We start from the raw sequence: 17,033 nt of genomic DNA, 5'->3' as shown, positions 1-17,033 counted from the left end.
GCCCGGCCGGTGTGAAACTAATTTCGGATTTTTCATTTTAACGTGCCTCGTAATGCTTCTCGAAAAATGTTAATTGCAAGTAAAAATTTTTAAACTGAAGCGTCAGGTGTAAATGTACAAGTCTCCTTTGGGATAGTTTTCATTTGCACACAGTGAGTCACGTGGAAGGACGGGGCGAGTCTTTGAACGCAGGACGGCAGTCGCAGTAACTCTGCGAGAGGAACTACCTACTCGCCCCCAAAACTTAAGTTCTACCTTTAACATCTGCCACATTTGTAAGAATAAATATATGAATGATGGACGCTAGCCTATGACAAACAAATGAAATGTTCTTTGAGGTTCTACAGCTGATCCTGAACATTGCTGGGAGGTTTTAATGTAACTGATTTGACGAATATATCAGACGTCAATATACGTGCTATTAATTCAACCTGGGCTTCACATATTATTTGGTCGAAGTTAAAAATATAGTGCAGCTTTCCTCGTTTACATATACGATTTGGAAAAGGAACAAATCTGGAACAAAACACGGGGCCTTCGCCTTTCGCTGACTAGTGCTCTACACACCGAGCTACCCGAGCACGATTCGCGATCCGTCCTCACAGCTTTACATCTGCCAGTACCTCATCTCCTACTTGCCAGACTAGCGCTCCTGGAAGAAAGGATATTGCAGAGACATGCCTTAGCCACGGCTTTGGTGGAGTGTTTCTAGAATGAATTTTCACTATGGGATAAAATATGCCTCATACAAAAGTCCGTGGCAGATTAAAACTGCGTTTACCTTTCACTTTTCATCTCGGCACACACTCTAACTACGATATCCCGAGTGCGACTCTCGACTCGTCCTCACAGCTTTAGTCTACGGGCGCCTCGTCTCCTATTCTTACATCTGCACCTGGCTCACAGTTTTAATCTGCCAGGAAGTTTCGTACCAGTGCACAGTTTGCCACAGAGTGAAAAATTCATTCTGGAAACACCCCTCCAGTCTGTGGCTATCCCAAATTCCCACAATAGCTTTTCTTTTGGGAGTGCTCGTCCGGCAAGTTTCACAAGAGAGCTCCCGTGAAGTTCGAAATGTAGGTGGTGAGGTACTTGCGGAAGTGAAGCTGCGAGGGCGGGTGTCGAGTCGTGCTCAGATAGCTCAGACGGTAGAGCGTTCGACCACGAAAGGCAGAGGTCCCGTGTTCGAGTCTCAATCCGGCACACAGTTTTAATCTGCCAGTGTCTTTTGTATCGGTGCACACCCAAACTGCAGAGTGAAACAATTCAGTCCGGAAGTAGAAATTTGTTCGGCATTACGAGGCATCGACGCGAAGAATAAAAGGCAAAGAAGAGGTACATCATTAATAACGCACGTCACAGTTCGGGCCTACCCGAAAGTTAAGATCGTCACTTCGCCAGACGTCATTTGTTCCTGTGCGAGGTGAACTGCTGGCAAGTCTTCCCTCTGCTGTGCGTGGCCACTGGGGACGGTGAGAGCGGAACCACTCGTCGACAGCCGTTCGCGAGCTTGGATTTCAAGTCAAAATTGTATTGTTGCAATCTGTTTAGGGGAGAATGTCATGCAAGAGTGCAGAAGAATTTAAGGAATGTTCAGGAGTGGCTGACCAACAAATATCCTAATCTATTGTCGGGTGAAGAAATTTGTAGTAAATGTAGAAAAAAATATCGCAAAACCCAACGATCACTGCAGATGTTGCCACAGTTGTGCCAGGTACTTCGAGAGAAGATTTAAGTGAAGATGAAGTAGCATCAGATCTGTCACTCAATGCTTTAAATAGTAGCCTTCAGTATTTAGGTGAATCTCCTGTGAAGAAAAATAGGAATTAGAGTGAGAAAAAGTACCCAAAGCAAAAACTGAAAAAAAAAAAAAAATAACCTCTGTGTTGGAAGAATACTTCTGTGGCACAACCGGAAAAAATAAGAGAGTGAAAATGGAGAAAGTGAAATTATCACCCAGCTGAAAGACAAGTTTCACCATTCAGACCGTATGTGCGAGAAATTCTAACTGTGTTTCCAAAGAGTTGGAGTATTACGGAAAATTATGAAAGACTTTTCTGCTTCAAATTACATGGTACGGAGAGCAAAACAGTTAGTAGCAGAACACGGTATATTAGTGACACCAAATCCAAAGCCAGGTAGGACTTTATGTGAGAAAACTGTTCAGTGTGCGAGTGATTTTTACTGTGATCATGGTGTGAGCCGTATGGTGCCAGGAAGAAAAGACTTTTGTGTCTGTGAAAAAAAAAAACAGAATTACAGTATATAAACAAAAGCAGCTAGTGTTGAACAACCTTAAGGAACTGTATGCATATTTCAAAGATAAATACCTAGATATAAATATTGGATTCTCCAAATTTTGTGAGTTGCGACCAAAGCACAGAGTTCTTGCCAATGCCAGTGGAACCCGTGCTGTTTGTGTGTGTGTCTTGCACCAGAATTTCAAGTTAATGATTGAAGGTTGTAAACATAAAGCACTAACAAAGAGTGAAGAATACACATTACCATCATACAAGCACTGTGTAGCATTTGTTGCATGTAATCTTCCACTACCAGCAGGTTTCTTAGGTCCACGTCCCTATTGTCCAGGCGTGACAAGACTAAGTGATTATCTGTACGGTCTGTTTGATAAGAACTGCATTGACGAAATTGCATATAAGTGTCGGTTAACTACAGGCAGGGTAGTTCTATAGGCTACAACAAAGTCGACAGATGATTTTGTCGAGGTGTTTGCATCGAGGTTGCGACAGTTCCTACCGCACTCATTTATCTATCGGCAGCAGTCACATTTCTGTAAAACCACTAAAGAAGGTCTCTAAGTAAACGAGTTTCTCGTTTTTTGTGACTTTGCAGAGATGAGGTACAAGGATTCCACTGGAATAATTCACAGGCTACAATTCACCCATTTGTAGCTTACTACACAGACTTGAGCACTAATGAAATACGACATGTATCATATGTGGAAATATCTGAGTGCCTTCAGCATGATACAGTGTGTGTTTATTCTTTCCAGAGAAATTTCATCAATTTCTTAAATTTTCAGTTTTCAAATCCAAACCACATTTATTACTTTTTAGATGGATGTGCTGCCCAATAGAAAAACAGAAAGAACTTTATGAATCTGTCCTATCATCAAGATGATTTTGAAGTTACAGCAGAATGGATTTTTTTTGCTACAGCGCACGGTGGAGGATCTTGTGATGGGGTAGCAGGGACTGTAAAGAGATTAGCAAGACTTGACAGCCTCATACGACCTTACGAAAAATCGTATTTTGACATCACGACAGTTGTTTGAGTGGTGCAAGGAAAATATTCCTTCGTGTGTCTTCCATTATTCATCAGTTTCCCACGAAGATACAGCCAAGCTGAAACAATGTTTCAAAAATACAAGGCCAATTCCAGGTACCCATAAGCTTCGTTGTGTAATACCTGTCAACAAAGGTTTAGTAAAGACAAAGACATATTCTGCTTCTTTTGTGAGTAGAGAACGGTCAGTGATTGCTATGGTGAATGAAATGCTGTTAACAAATGGACGTGGATTTGCTGCCTGCATGTATGACAGTCATTGTTGGGTTGCATGTGTCTTACAAACCTGTGAAGAAACAGATGAAGTAAAGGTCAACTTGTTGCCTGCACACGGACCATCTCTGTCATTTGCGTTGCATCAGAAAATGTGACATTATCACAAGAGTGGATCCAGTGACACCAAATGGAAGGACATACAATCTCCCTGCATTAGATCTGGCAAACATTAACGATTTACTTGAAGAATTGTGAGGAGAGATCTAATAACTTTTCATTGCCTTTTCATTACAACTGTAATGTAAATAATTTAATGTAATGTAAGTAATTCATAATACCACTACAATAATGTAAAACATATTTTTGTACAATATTACTTATGGATTGTACTTTATCATCATTTGTGTTTCATATATCTGTGTTACCTTCCACATTTTGGTAGTGTATTGATGCTGACAAAATAATTTTTTTAAGCATGATGCCTTTGGTGTGCCATCTTGATATTTACCATATACTGGGGCAATTAAATTTTTTTTTTCAAAAAAAATTGTAGATAGGGTGTTTTGAGATATTCAAGGTCAAAGGTCAAGGTCAATGATCTTTAGTATGAAAATTCTCAGAAACTTGCCATGAAGCATATCAATGTAAAGGTTTATTAGTTAGCTTTCCAATGGTACCATTTTCATTGCTGTAACTGAATTAGAACCAGAATTACAGTCATTTATGTTGTGACAGACACATGTAAATTTCACACTAATTCCAAACTTTACAGACCTATAACTTTCTTCACAGTTGTAACACACACCTGCAAATTGGTATTTTTCCATCTCTTTTCTGGGTCATTGAATGCACCAAATTTGGAAGAAATCTGAGATGATCAGGTTAAAAATGTTACTTTACTGTGTTGAATTGACATGGAATGACCCTAACATCATCTACCCATCTAATCTTCAGCATTCTTCTGTAGCACCACATTTCGAAAGCTTCTATTCTGTTCTTGTCCAAACTATTTATCGTCCATGTTTCACATCTGTACATGGCTACACTCCATACAAATACTTTCAGAAAATACTTCCCGACACTTAAATCTATACTCGATGTTCACAAATTTCTGTTCTTCAGAAACACTTTTCTTGCCATTTCCAGTCTGCATTTTATATCATCTCTACTTCAACCATCATCAGTTATTTTGCTCCCCAAATAGCAAAACTCGTTCACTATTTTAAGTGTCTAATTTCTTAATCTAATTCCCTCAGCATCACCCGATTTAATTCAACTACATTCCACTATCCTTGTTTTGCTTTTGTTGATGTTCATCTTATAGCCTCCTTTCAAGACACTGTCCATTCCGTTCAACCGCTCTTCCAGGTCCTTTGCAGCCTCTGACACAATTACAATGTTGTCTACAAACCTCATCCCAACTGCTGCTTCCCTTTCATTCCCCTCGACTCTTATAACTGCCATCTGGTTTCTGTACAAATTGTAAATAGCCTTTTGCTCCCTGTATTTGACCCCTGCCACCTTCAGAATTTGAAAGAGAGTATTCTAGTCAACATTTTCCAGTCAAAATTGTCAAAAGCTTTCTCCAAGTCTACAAATGCTAGAAATGTAAGTCTGCCTTTCCTTAACCTATCTTCTAAGATAAGTCGTAGGGTCAGTATTGCCTCATGTGTTCCAACATTTCTACGGAGTCCAAACTGATCTTCCCCGAGGTCGGCTTCTACTAGTTTTTCCATTTTTCTGTAAATAATATGTGTTAGTATTCTGCAGCTGTCACTTATTAAAGTGATAGTTCTTCAATTTTCACAACTGTAAACACCTGCTTTCTCTGGTATTGGAATTACACTCCTGGAAATTGAAATAAGAACACCGTGAATTCATTGTCCCAGGAAGGGGAAACTTTATTGACACATTCCTGGGGTCAGATACATCACATGATCACACTGACAGAACCACAGGCACATAGACACAGGCAACAGAGCATGCACAATGTCGGCACTAGTACAGTGTATATCCACCTTTCGCAGCAATGCAGGCTGCTATTCTCCCATGGAGACGATCGTAGAGATGCTGGATGTAGTCCTGTGGAACGGCTTGCCATGCCATTTCCACCTGGCGCCTCAGTTGGACCAGCGTTCGTGCTGGACATGCAGACCGCGTGAGACGACGCTTCATCCAGTCCCAAACATGCTCAATGGGGGACAGATCCGGAGATCTTGCTGGCCAGGGTAGTTGACTTACACTTTCTAGAGCACGTTGGGTGGCACGGGATACATGCGGACGTGCATTGTCCTGTTGGAACAGCAAGTTCCCTTGCCGGTCTAGGAATGGTAGAATGATGGGTTCGATGACGGTTTGGATGTACCGTGCACTATTCAGTGTCCCCTCGACGATCACCAGTGGTACACGGCCAGTGTAGGAGATCGCTCCCCACACCATGATGCCGGGTGTTGGCCCTGTGTGCCTCGGTCGTATGCAGTCCTGATTGTGGCGCTCACCTGCACGGCGCCAAACACGCATACGACCATCATTGGCACCAAGGCAGAAGCGACTCTCATCGCTGAAGACGACACGTCTCCATTTGTCCCTCCATTCACGCCTGTCGCAACACCACTGGAGGCGGGCTGCACGATGTTGGGGCGTGAGCGGAAGACGGCCTAACGGTGTGCGGGACCGTAGCCCAGCTTCATGGAGACGGTTGCGAATGGTCCTCGCCGATACCCCAGGAGCAACAGTGTCCCTAATTTGCTGGGAAGTGGCGGTGCGGTCCCCTACGGCACTGCGTAGGATCCTACGGTCTTGGCGTGCATCCGTGCGTCGCTGCGGTCCGGTCCCTGGTCGACGGGCACGTGCACCTTCCGCCGACCACTGGCGACAACATCGATGTACTGTGGAGACCTCACGCCCCACGTGTTGAGCAATTCGGCGGTACGTCCACCCGGCCTCCCGCATGCCCACTATACGCCCTCGCTCAAAGTCCGTCAACTGCACATACGGTTCACGTCCACGCTGTCGCGGCATGCTACCAATGTTAAAGACTGCGATGGAGCTCCTTATGCCACGGCAAACTGGCTGACACTGACGGCGGCGGTGCACAAATGCTGCGCAGCTAGCGCCATTCAACGGCCAACACCGCGGTTCCAGGTGTGTCCGCTGTGCCGTGCGTGTGATCATTGCTTGTACAGCCCTCTCGCAGTGTCCGGAGCAAGTATGGTGGGTCTGACACACCGGTGTCAATGTGTTCTTTTTTCCATTTCCAGGAGTGTATTTTTGGTAACAACATTAAATGATGACTTCTTTTTATACAGTAGTATAGATATAAATTAATAACATAAATATGGTATGAAAAGTTGTGGTAGAAAGTAAATAACTTACGAATAACAGTGAGAATTCACTAAATAGAACATACCATGCCAGACTCCTAGCATTGTGTCCAACTGACACAATGCCACTCTGCTGGTGGGTGTGTGGGTGTGTGTGTGTGTGTGTGTGTGTGTGTCCATACATACACACACACACACACACACACACACACACACACACACACACAGATATATATATATATATATATATATAGTTATAATAGAGGGAAACATTCCACGTAGGAAATATATATCTAAAAACAAAGATGATGTGACTTACCTAATGAAAGTGCTGGCAGGTCGACAGACACACAAACAAACACAAACATACACACAAAATTCTAGCTTTCGCAACCAACGGTTGCCTCGTCAGGAAAGAGGGAAAGATGAAAGGATTTGGGTTTTAAGGGAGAGCGTAAGGAGTCATTCCAGTCCCGGGAGCGGAAAGACTTACCTTAGGGGGAAAAAAGGACGGGTATACACTCGCACACACACACATATCCATCCACACATATACAGACACCAGCAGACATATTTAAAGATGTCTTTAAATATGTCTGCTTGTGTCTGTATATGTGTGGATGGATATGTGTGTGTGTGCGAGTGTATACCCGTCCTTTTTTCCCCCTAAGGTAAGTCTTTCCGCTCCCGGGACTGGAATGACTCCTTACCCTCTCCCTTAAAACCCAAATCCTTTCATCTTTCCCTCTCCTTCCCTCTTTCCTGACGAGGCAACCGTTGGTTGCGAAAGCTAGAATTTTGTGTGTATGTTTGTGTGTCTGTCGACCTGCCAGCACTTTCATTAGGTAAGTCACATCATCTTTGTTTTTATATATATATATATATATATATATATATATATATATATATATATATATATATATATATATATATAGACACACACACACACACACACACATATACATATACATATACATATATATACATATACATAAATATACATATATATATTTATTTTACCTTCGGCTTGCTTACACACACTAAAGAGTTATATAAAATATGCCGACTACAAAATTTTGATATGATATTTGTAGAATACGAGTTGAATGAATAAATAAATAAATAAAAATAAGTCCCCCCCCCCCCCCCCCCCATATTCTCAACCTCATACACAGTAAATGTGTTGTGAAATAATGGAAATATTCATTGTCAAGAAGGTATTTTAGTAATTACCACAGAAAAAGAAAATACATTAAAAGCATTTCAATTATTTGAGATATGGTATGTAAAGCGTAACACTGCTCTAGAAGCAGTCAACTTTGAGTATTCCAAAGAGGTTACCATAACTCCGATCCCAACTACTTTGTGAGCAGGTTTCTGATACGCTAAGAGACACTAAAGATATCTATGAATTTCAGTATATTTCTTGAATTTTGGAGATAAGAGATTTCCCAGAACAAATATGGACTCTGACCACAATTTGTTGTACAAAGAGACAGGCTTGGTTGCAAAGTTATTTTTATTACAAATAATGCGTTTTGCCTGATTAAGACTTCTTCACACATTGAAAGGGCTATCAAAGTACTACATGTCAGCCTTTTAAAATCTGAAGAAGCCTTAACCAGCAAAACGTGTTATCCATAATAAAAATAAATTTGCCACCGAGACTGTCTTTTCACATAATTAGGGAAACTGGTTTCTATACCAATCGGCCCATCTCGGATGAAATGAACTTCACAATTTAATGGTTTTGTGCTGCACACAAAGCTGAAGAAACTGCAGAACAGTAGGAGATTAAGGAGCTGGGACCTCGATATTTTGAAAGAAACGAGACACTGTCGAGAGTTTCCGTCGGAGTGCTAGGTGACGACTGACTGAAGCACAGGACAGAGATAAAACACAGACGAATGAGGAGCTTTGAGGTATAAAATAGTAAAGGCAGCAGATGACCAAATAGATAAAAAGAGACGGCCTAGTAAACATCCTCGGATAATGAGGTAGACATTGAATTTAACTGACGAAATGGGAAAATATAAAAATACAGCAAATGAAGTAGGCGAATTCAGACATCTAAAAAATGAGACTGACAGAAAGTGCAAAGTGCCTAAGCAGGAATGGTTTCAGGACAAACTTAAGTCTATAGAATCATTTACAGCCGGGAGAAAAGTAGATACTGCTTCAGGAAAAGATGCCTTTGGAGGAAAGAGAAGCAGCTGTAGCAACATTGAGACATCCAATGGAAAACCAGTACTAAGCAAAGAAGGGAAAGCTGACACGACAATACAGAGGGGCTATACACAAGTATAATAAATTTCAAGGCAACATTATAGAAAAGGAAGAAGAAATGATGGAGATGATATGGGAAATAATGTACTGCGAGTTGAACTTCACAGAGCATAGAAACATGTAAGTCAGTACTACTCACATCCAGAGGAGAACCAGCCGTGACAAAACTATTCCTCTCGGTGTGCACGATGGAAAAGATAGGTGAAATACCCTCGGACTTCATGAGAATCTAGTAATTCCAATGCCAAAAAAAGGCAAGTGTTGACAGATGTGAATATAACTGAGGAACGGAGAAACTGACAAAGCCAACCTCGGGTAAGACGAGTCTGAATTCCAGAGGAATATAGAACGTGTGAGGCAATACTGACCCTATGGCTTATCTTAGAAGATAATTTAAAGAAAGGGAAACCTACATTTATAGCATTTGTAGATTTAGAAAAAGCTTCTGACAATGTTGAAAGTGTTATACTCTATGAAACTCTGATGGCAGGAAGGGTAAAATACAGGGAGCGAAAGGTTATTTACAACTTACATAGGAAGCAGATGGCAGGTATGAGGGTTGAGGGCAGGAAAGGATAGCACTGGCTGAGAAGGGAGTGAGACGGGGTTGTAGCCTATCCCCTAGGTTATTCGATCCATACATTATGCAAACAGTAAAGGAAACCAAAGGAAAATTTGGAGTAGGAATTAAAGTTAAAGGAGAAGAAATGAAAACTGTGGGGTTTGCTGATGACATAGTAATTAAGTCACAGACTTGGAATAATTGTTTAGTGAATGCCTAAAACAAGATGAACATCCACAAAAAAAGAACAGTGTAATGTAGTCAAATTATATTACATTATGAAGCTCTAAAAGTAGTAATCAGTTCAGCTATACGAGCAAGAAAAATGTTATTATCGCAGAAGTAGAGAGGATATAAAATGCAGACTGGCAACTGCAAGGAAGGCAGTTCTGAAAAAGAGGATTTTTTAACACGTAATACAGATTTAAGAGTTAGGAAGTCTTTTTTGAAGGTATTTGTCTGGTGTGTAGTCTTGTATGGAAGTGAAACATGGACAATAGGCAATTCAGACAAGAAGAGAATGGGAAATTTGAAATGTAGTGCTACAAGGAAATTTTGAAGATTATGTGGGTGTATTGAATAACAAATGAAGTACTAACAATGTTCGGACCACAGATCTATTTGAAAATTTGTACACCTTTAATAGTCCATTAGGACAACATTATATCTAAGTATAAAGAAGCACTTGTAGGGCAATTTAGGAGAAATCGCAAGAGTAGTTTTAGATGTCAATGATGTAGCAGTGTGCAGAGATTCAGACAAGATTTTTTAATTTATACTTTTCAACATTAGTCATATTATTATGTGCATATCACATTTGAAAAATTGGCTCTGAGCACTATAGGACTTAACTTCTGAGGTCATCAGTCCATTTGAAAGGTAATATGATGAAAAGACATGTATTTACACAAAATTTTATCAAATTTCCAAATTTATATTGCTATTTACTAATTTTTATTATTACAACAGACATTATGTGGCATGTTAAAAACCTTATCAAGCATCTTCAGACTTGTTCATATATGACTGACAGCAAACGAGAAATTACTTCATTCCATGTAGGCTTTCACGGCCGGCGTCTTCATCAATAAACACTTCCGGGCCAAGTTGCTGTGGTCGATCTGTAGAACTACTTCTCCCTGACGTTTCATTCTCAACTACGGAGAACATCTTCGGAGGTGAGTCGACGACTGGCTGCTAGGAGCTGGGGCCGCCGCTTGTATGGATATCGTAGAGGGCGCCACCGCACGTCACGTGGCGTCGATGTGCAGCTATCTCTGGCAATCGTCTGTTCTCTCGATTGCAGGCAATCGATTGTCACGTGATTGATGCAACGTCGACCGCCACATCTTATCCAATTTTAATCCTTCTTCTTTACGATTAAAATTGTACTGATGTTTGTGGATTTCAATTGCCTCTCTATACATACGTGTATAATAATGCGACGTCCTCGCTAGCACGCTTGTCTCACCAAATTTTATTTCGTGATCTCCATCCTTAAAAAAGGATGGAGATCACGAAATAAAATTTGGTGAAACAAGCGTGCTAGCGAGGATGTCGCATTATTATATCCACAAACATCAATACAATTTTAATCGTAAAGAAGAAGGATTAAAATTGGATAAGTTATGGCGGTCGAAGTTGCATCAATCACGTGACAATCGATTGCCTGCAATCGAGAGAACAGACGATAGCCAGAGATAGCTGCACATCGACGTGACGTGACGTGCGGTGGCGCCCTCTACGATATCCATACAAGCGGCGGCCCCAGCTCCTAGCAGCCAGTCGTTGACTCACCTCCGAAGATGTTCTCCGTAGTTGAGAACGAAACGTCAGGGAGAAGAAGTTCTACAGATTGACCACGGCAACTTAGCCCGGAAATGTTTATTGATGAGAAATTACTTCTCGTAAACATTTTATCACAATAAATTCGATTCGACATCATCAGTTTTTGGCACTTATATTTACGAAAAGGTTGTGTTTGCAGCACATTGTTGGAAGAAAGAGAAACTTTTGAAAGTGAAGACAAGCTTTGCTTTTCCTTACAGTCTCTAAAGACTCCTTGCGCATACAGGAAAATTGCATTCTTCGACGTAGTACATGACATTTTAATTTATGTTTTCTGTGTCTGTACAAAAAATATTTCCCACAACTTACAATGTCAAAAGCACACCCAGCAATTAATCGTTTATCACCCTCATACTCCGGCATATTCAACTCACTGTATTGCCGGATAAGGTTATTTACACCTTTATTTATTGATTTTTGACTTGTGCTTTCCAAGTCTGTCCGTCGTTCTCGAAACCTGTGTCTGCAGATTGGAGCATCCAGGTACAAAGAAGTTCTCAGTATCTTACACGATTTGAGGTATTAGGGATTTTGGAAATCGTGACAAGCACAAATTACAAGGATACTTTTCGTGTTTGGTCGTTTACTTGTCATTAATTATAAATGTAATATACACTGGAAATTCGAAAAAAATCATACAAATAGATTTACTTTTTATCACATTTCCTTTCAAATGTAGCACGTATGAAATAATAAGACTAGCGTGGGAAAAAAAATCTCGATCGGGATTTTATTCCGCGATCCACCGATTGTGGAGGTTTGACACTAACCACATACCTAACGATACTGCGGTACCTTGTGCTCAACGTTGCAATGCACCGCTATATCACCGACACGTGAAACTACTTCTCTTTGGTTTTTTCTCAAAATTATCTAGGGGATATGCCTTCCTGCATGTACCTTATGCTGTTGTAATGGACTATTAAAAGTGAACAAAGTTCGAAGCAAATCTGTAATCCAAACGTCGTGGCCTCCCCTTGTAAGTGGAACTGGAGGAAATAGAAATATGTCACAGAATTAGAATAAAGGAGGGATTCAGTGTAGACAAGAAGAGAATATGAGCTTTTCATATGCAGGGCTACAGAAAAATGAAGAAGATTAGACGGGTAGATGAGGTAACTAATCAGGACGTACTGAACGGAACTGGGGAGAAAAGAAATTTGTGGCACAACCTGACCGGGAGAAGGGATAGGTCGACAGGACACATTCTGACACATTAACGGATCACGAGTTTAGTATCGGGTGAAGTGCAACGGATAAAATTTGTAAATGAGACAGAGACAAATACAGTAAGCAGATTCAGGAAGATGTAAGTTACAGTCGTTATTTGGAGATGACGAGGTTCGTACGGATAGTGTGGCACAGAGAGCTGCACCAAACCAGTGTTCAGACCGAAGACCACAACGACAACATCGGACAACAATATCCGCCTATATTCTCGTACACAGTTCAAACATTTTATACTCCGGGAGCAATCTCGAGTTGTCTGACAAACTTATAGCATCTGTGGACACCGGCACAACAAAGACTAGTAAACAGTTCAGTAAAGAGGTGGACTCGTAGAGAAGTAAAGTGGGGCCCGTGTGTTGTTGTTGTGGTCTTCAGTCCTGAGACTGGTTTGATGCAGCTCTCCATGCTACTCTATCCTGTGCAAGCTTCTTCATCTCCCAGTACCTACTGCAACCTACATCCTTCTGAATCTGCTTACTGTATTCATCTCTTGTTCTCCCTCTACGATTTTCACCCTCCACGCTGCCCTCCAATACTAAATTGGTGATCCCTTGATGCCTCAGACCATGTCCTACCAACCGATCCCTTCTTCTAGTCTGGTTGTGCCACAAACTCCTCTTCTCCCCAATCCTATTCAATACTTCCTCATTAGTTATGCGATCTACCCATCTAATCTTCAGCATTCTTCTCTAGCACCACATTTCGAAAGCTTCTATTCTCTTCTTGTCCAAACTATTTATCGTCCATGTTTCACTTCCATACAAATACTTTCAGAAACGACTTCCTGACACTTAAATCTATACTTGATGCTAACAAATTTCTCTTCTTCAGAAATGCTTTCCTTGCCATTGCCAGGCTACATTTTATATCCTCTCTACTTCGACCTTCATCAGTTATTTTACTCCCTAAATAGCAAAACTCCTTTACTACTTAAAGTGTCTCATTTGCTAATGTAATTCCCTCAGCATCACCCGACTTAATTAGACTACATTCAATTATCCTCGTTTTGCTTTAGTTGATGTTCATCTTATATCCTCCTTTCAAGACACTGTCCATTCCGTTCAACTGCTCTTCCAAAGCCTTTGCTGTATCTGACAGAATTGCAATGTCATCGGCAAACCTCAAAGTTTTCATTTCTCCTCCATGGATTTTAATACCTACTCTGAATTTTTCTTTTGTTTTCTTCACTGCTTGCTCAATATACAGATTGAACAGCATCGGGGAGAGGCTACAACCCTGTCTCACTCCCTTGCCGAACAACACTTCCCTTTCATGTCCCATGGGCCTGTATACCTACACCCGCTCGCGGGGAACAGTGGGAAGCCGGCGAGCCCCCGCCTCCGACTACGTGCGGACACGTACCCCCGGCGGCAGCAGCCGCGGTGCGCCGCACTCACCTCGTCCCGCTGAGTGCCGGCCCCACGCTTCGCCTCTGCCTGTGCCTCCACCTTCTCCTTCTCGTCGCACTCCAGGTCCGCCTTCTCGCTGAGGCCGTCCCGGTCTTCCGCGTCGTCCACCTCCGCGACGTAGGCCGCGGGCGCCACCTGGGCCGCCTGGCACGCCGCGGGCGGGCCCACCCCCGCCTGCTCGGCCGCCGCCACCGCCTCCGCGCCGTCGTCCTCCTCCGTGCCGAGCGGCAAGGCAGGAGCCTCGTCGGGCGTGGCGCTCTCGCCCGGACCGCCGACGACGCGGACCTGGACGGGAGGAGCACACCGTATGCCGATTTCTCACACTTCACTTTGTAACGCCAGAAATGCGTATCCCTCTATTTCCGTCCATTGTACCATAAATTTTTCCGTTATTTTGTTACCCGAAGATATTACATTTCTATGTCTTTATATGTTGTAATTGTTTTATGTGACTTACCAAATGAAAGTGCTGGCAGGTCGACAGACACACAAACAAACACACAAAATTCAAGCTTTCGCAACAAACTGTTGTCTCATCAGGAAAGAGGGAAGGAGAGGGAAAGACGAAAGGATGTGGGTTTTAAGGGAGAGGGTAAGGAGTCATTCCAATCCCGGGAGCGGAAAGACTTACCTTAGGGGGAAAAAAGGACGGGTATACACTCGCGCACACACACACACACACACACACACACACACACACACACATATCCATCCACACATATACAGACACAAGCAGACATATTGGTCATTAAATATGTCTGCTTGTGTCTGTATATGTGTGGATGGATGTGTGTGTGTGTGTGTGTGTGTGTGTGTGTGTGTGTGTGTGTGTGTGTGCGCGCGCGTGTGTGCGAGTGTATACCCGTCCTTTCTTCCCCCTAATGTAAGTCTTTCCGCTCCCGGGATTGGAATGACTCCTTACCCTCTCCCTTAAAACCCACTTCCTTTCGTCTTCTCCTCTCCTTCCCTCTTTCCAGATGAGGCAACAGTTTGTTGCGAAAGCTTGAATTTTGTGCGTATGTTTGTGTGTCTATCGACCTGCCAGCGCTTTCGTTCGGTAAGTCACCTCATCTTTTATATATATATAACACACACACACACACACACACACACACACACACACACACATTTATGTTGATGTATAATTGGTTTATTTTGTAAATATTGTCTGTATTTTTACGCTGGGTCTTGCCTAGGGAAAACTATGCTATCGAACGAATACATTGATAGGTCGTGTGATGAACCGAAGTGTTTAGGATCTTCGGGAGGGTTAACTCTGTCGCATGGAGTGCGGACAGAGCAGAGTCTGGTTGGAGTAGGGCGGTGGAGCAGGTGTGTTGTGTGACGCTCCGGCGAATTGCCGCGCTTTTGGGTTTGGCAGCATGTAATTGTGCTCGACTTGCTATGATAGTTTCTAACACGGTGTCGCGGACGGGAAGCATTATTTGGCTCACATCAAGAGCCCGTTTCGCCTGGTGACGGTGTCGAGAAGAAGGCGCGCCATCATCCAGCTTCTGCAACAGCGACGGCCGACAACGAGTGACTGTCGCCACCTCCCCGACCGACGACTTCAAACCTTCAATCAACCAACAAGGAAGACTGAAAGCACGTGAAGTTTTAGAAGTGTATGGCAGACCTCAGCTTCTCAAACTGTTCAATTTGCCAAACAAAATTACAGCAACATAACATGAACCTTTGTTGCTCATTGTCCCAATTGCATTACCAAGCAGGGTCCCTTCCTTTTCCAAAATGAACCCGAGTGTCGTCGAAATTCAAACGCCAGCATTACAGTAATATCATTCCATTTCACTGCTTTAATTTCAAAGTTCAGTTAAGGCATTCATAGCTGGCTACAATATTTAGATTACACAAGCACAAATTAAGAGTCCGAGTTTTCTTACCGTATTTTAGCTTACCTGTAACTGTTGCTCAGCTTGGTACCCACTAAATGTTACTATTGTTAATTGTCCAGAATCGTTTAATTCAAGTTCAAAGTTAAATCTCTTATTTCTAAATTGTGTAAATTCAAGTAGCTTTTGAAATGATTGTTGAGGTAGCCCAAGACTAACCTCATTTTACTGAATTTCGCAGTGTTTCGGAAACAAAGTTCACTATTAATTTCAGTCACTAAATTAACTTTCAATTTTCCGGTTCTATTAATTCTTTTGCTAAATTAAGTCAGAGTGTAGCGAAATTTATTACTTCTGACAAACATTCAGTTTTCAAACAACACGTGTCAACCTTCAGTTGCCACGCTTTTAGTGCTAATTGTATGTGCATTAACCTTTCTTTTTCAGTTATTATAGTAGTTGTTCATAGGACTGGCAACCGTAATTTTCCCCAAATCTCAAATATCTAATTAATGCCAATTAATTGTTAATGTAACGACCGCACATTTACTTTCTTTATTAACTTTACTCCTTTTCAAAATTAATTTCCACCAGTTTCATTTGCATTTTTCCTTTCATTTAGATGCAACCCTTTCCTCCCTCTTTACCGACAGATTAACTTCGGTAACGATTGCTTTTCCCAAATTTCCATTAGGTACATGCGGTTGAATTGTTCACTGTCATTGAGGTCAATAAGTGAGGGGGAGGTTACAACTTTCGTGAACAAGGTGCGTCCGAGTTCTTTCCGTACGGTAAGGCAGACATTCGTGACACCTGTCTGACGGCAGGACACTGGCTCGCAGAACAGTTACTTCGTCACCGTTTACCGACACGACACACGTTACATCGTCGAACTCCTTTTTCCGTGGTAGAAAATAGTATACAATTTCAATTACAAGGGGGGAGGTAGAGTGTCAATTTGGCAGCTGTAAATGTTAAAGGATGTCAAATGACACACCTTTCA

At 42.0% G+C, this 17,033-nt stretch overlaps 1 protein-coding gene across 1 annotated transcript in view; it reads right to left on the bottom strand.

Annotated features, from left to right (window-relative positions):
- Positions 1-17,033, bottom strand: part of LOC126426594 (neuralized-like protein 4) — a 294,930-nt gene that overhangs the window by 43,799 nt on the left and 234,098 nt on the right. Inside the window, exon 27 of the mRNA XM_050088488.1 lies at positions 14,169-14,465. Within this exon, the coding sequence (XP_049944445.1) occupies positions 14,169-14,465 (297 nt within the window). The remainder of the gene's footprint in view (positions 1-14,168; positions 14,466-17,033) is intronic.

The sequence above is a fragment of the Schistocerca serialis genome, chromosome 11, assembly GCF_023864345.2.
Source record: "Schistocerca serialis cubense isolate TAMUIC-IGC-003099 chromosome 11, iqSchSeri2.2, whole genome shotgun sequence".
NCBI lineage: Eukaryota > Metazoa > Arthropoda > Insecta > Orthoptera > Acrididae > Schistocerca > Schistocerca serialis.
Note: the sequence above shows the minus strand (reverse complement) of the source record. Positions and strands in the feature narration are given on the sequence as shown.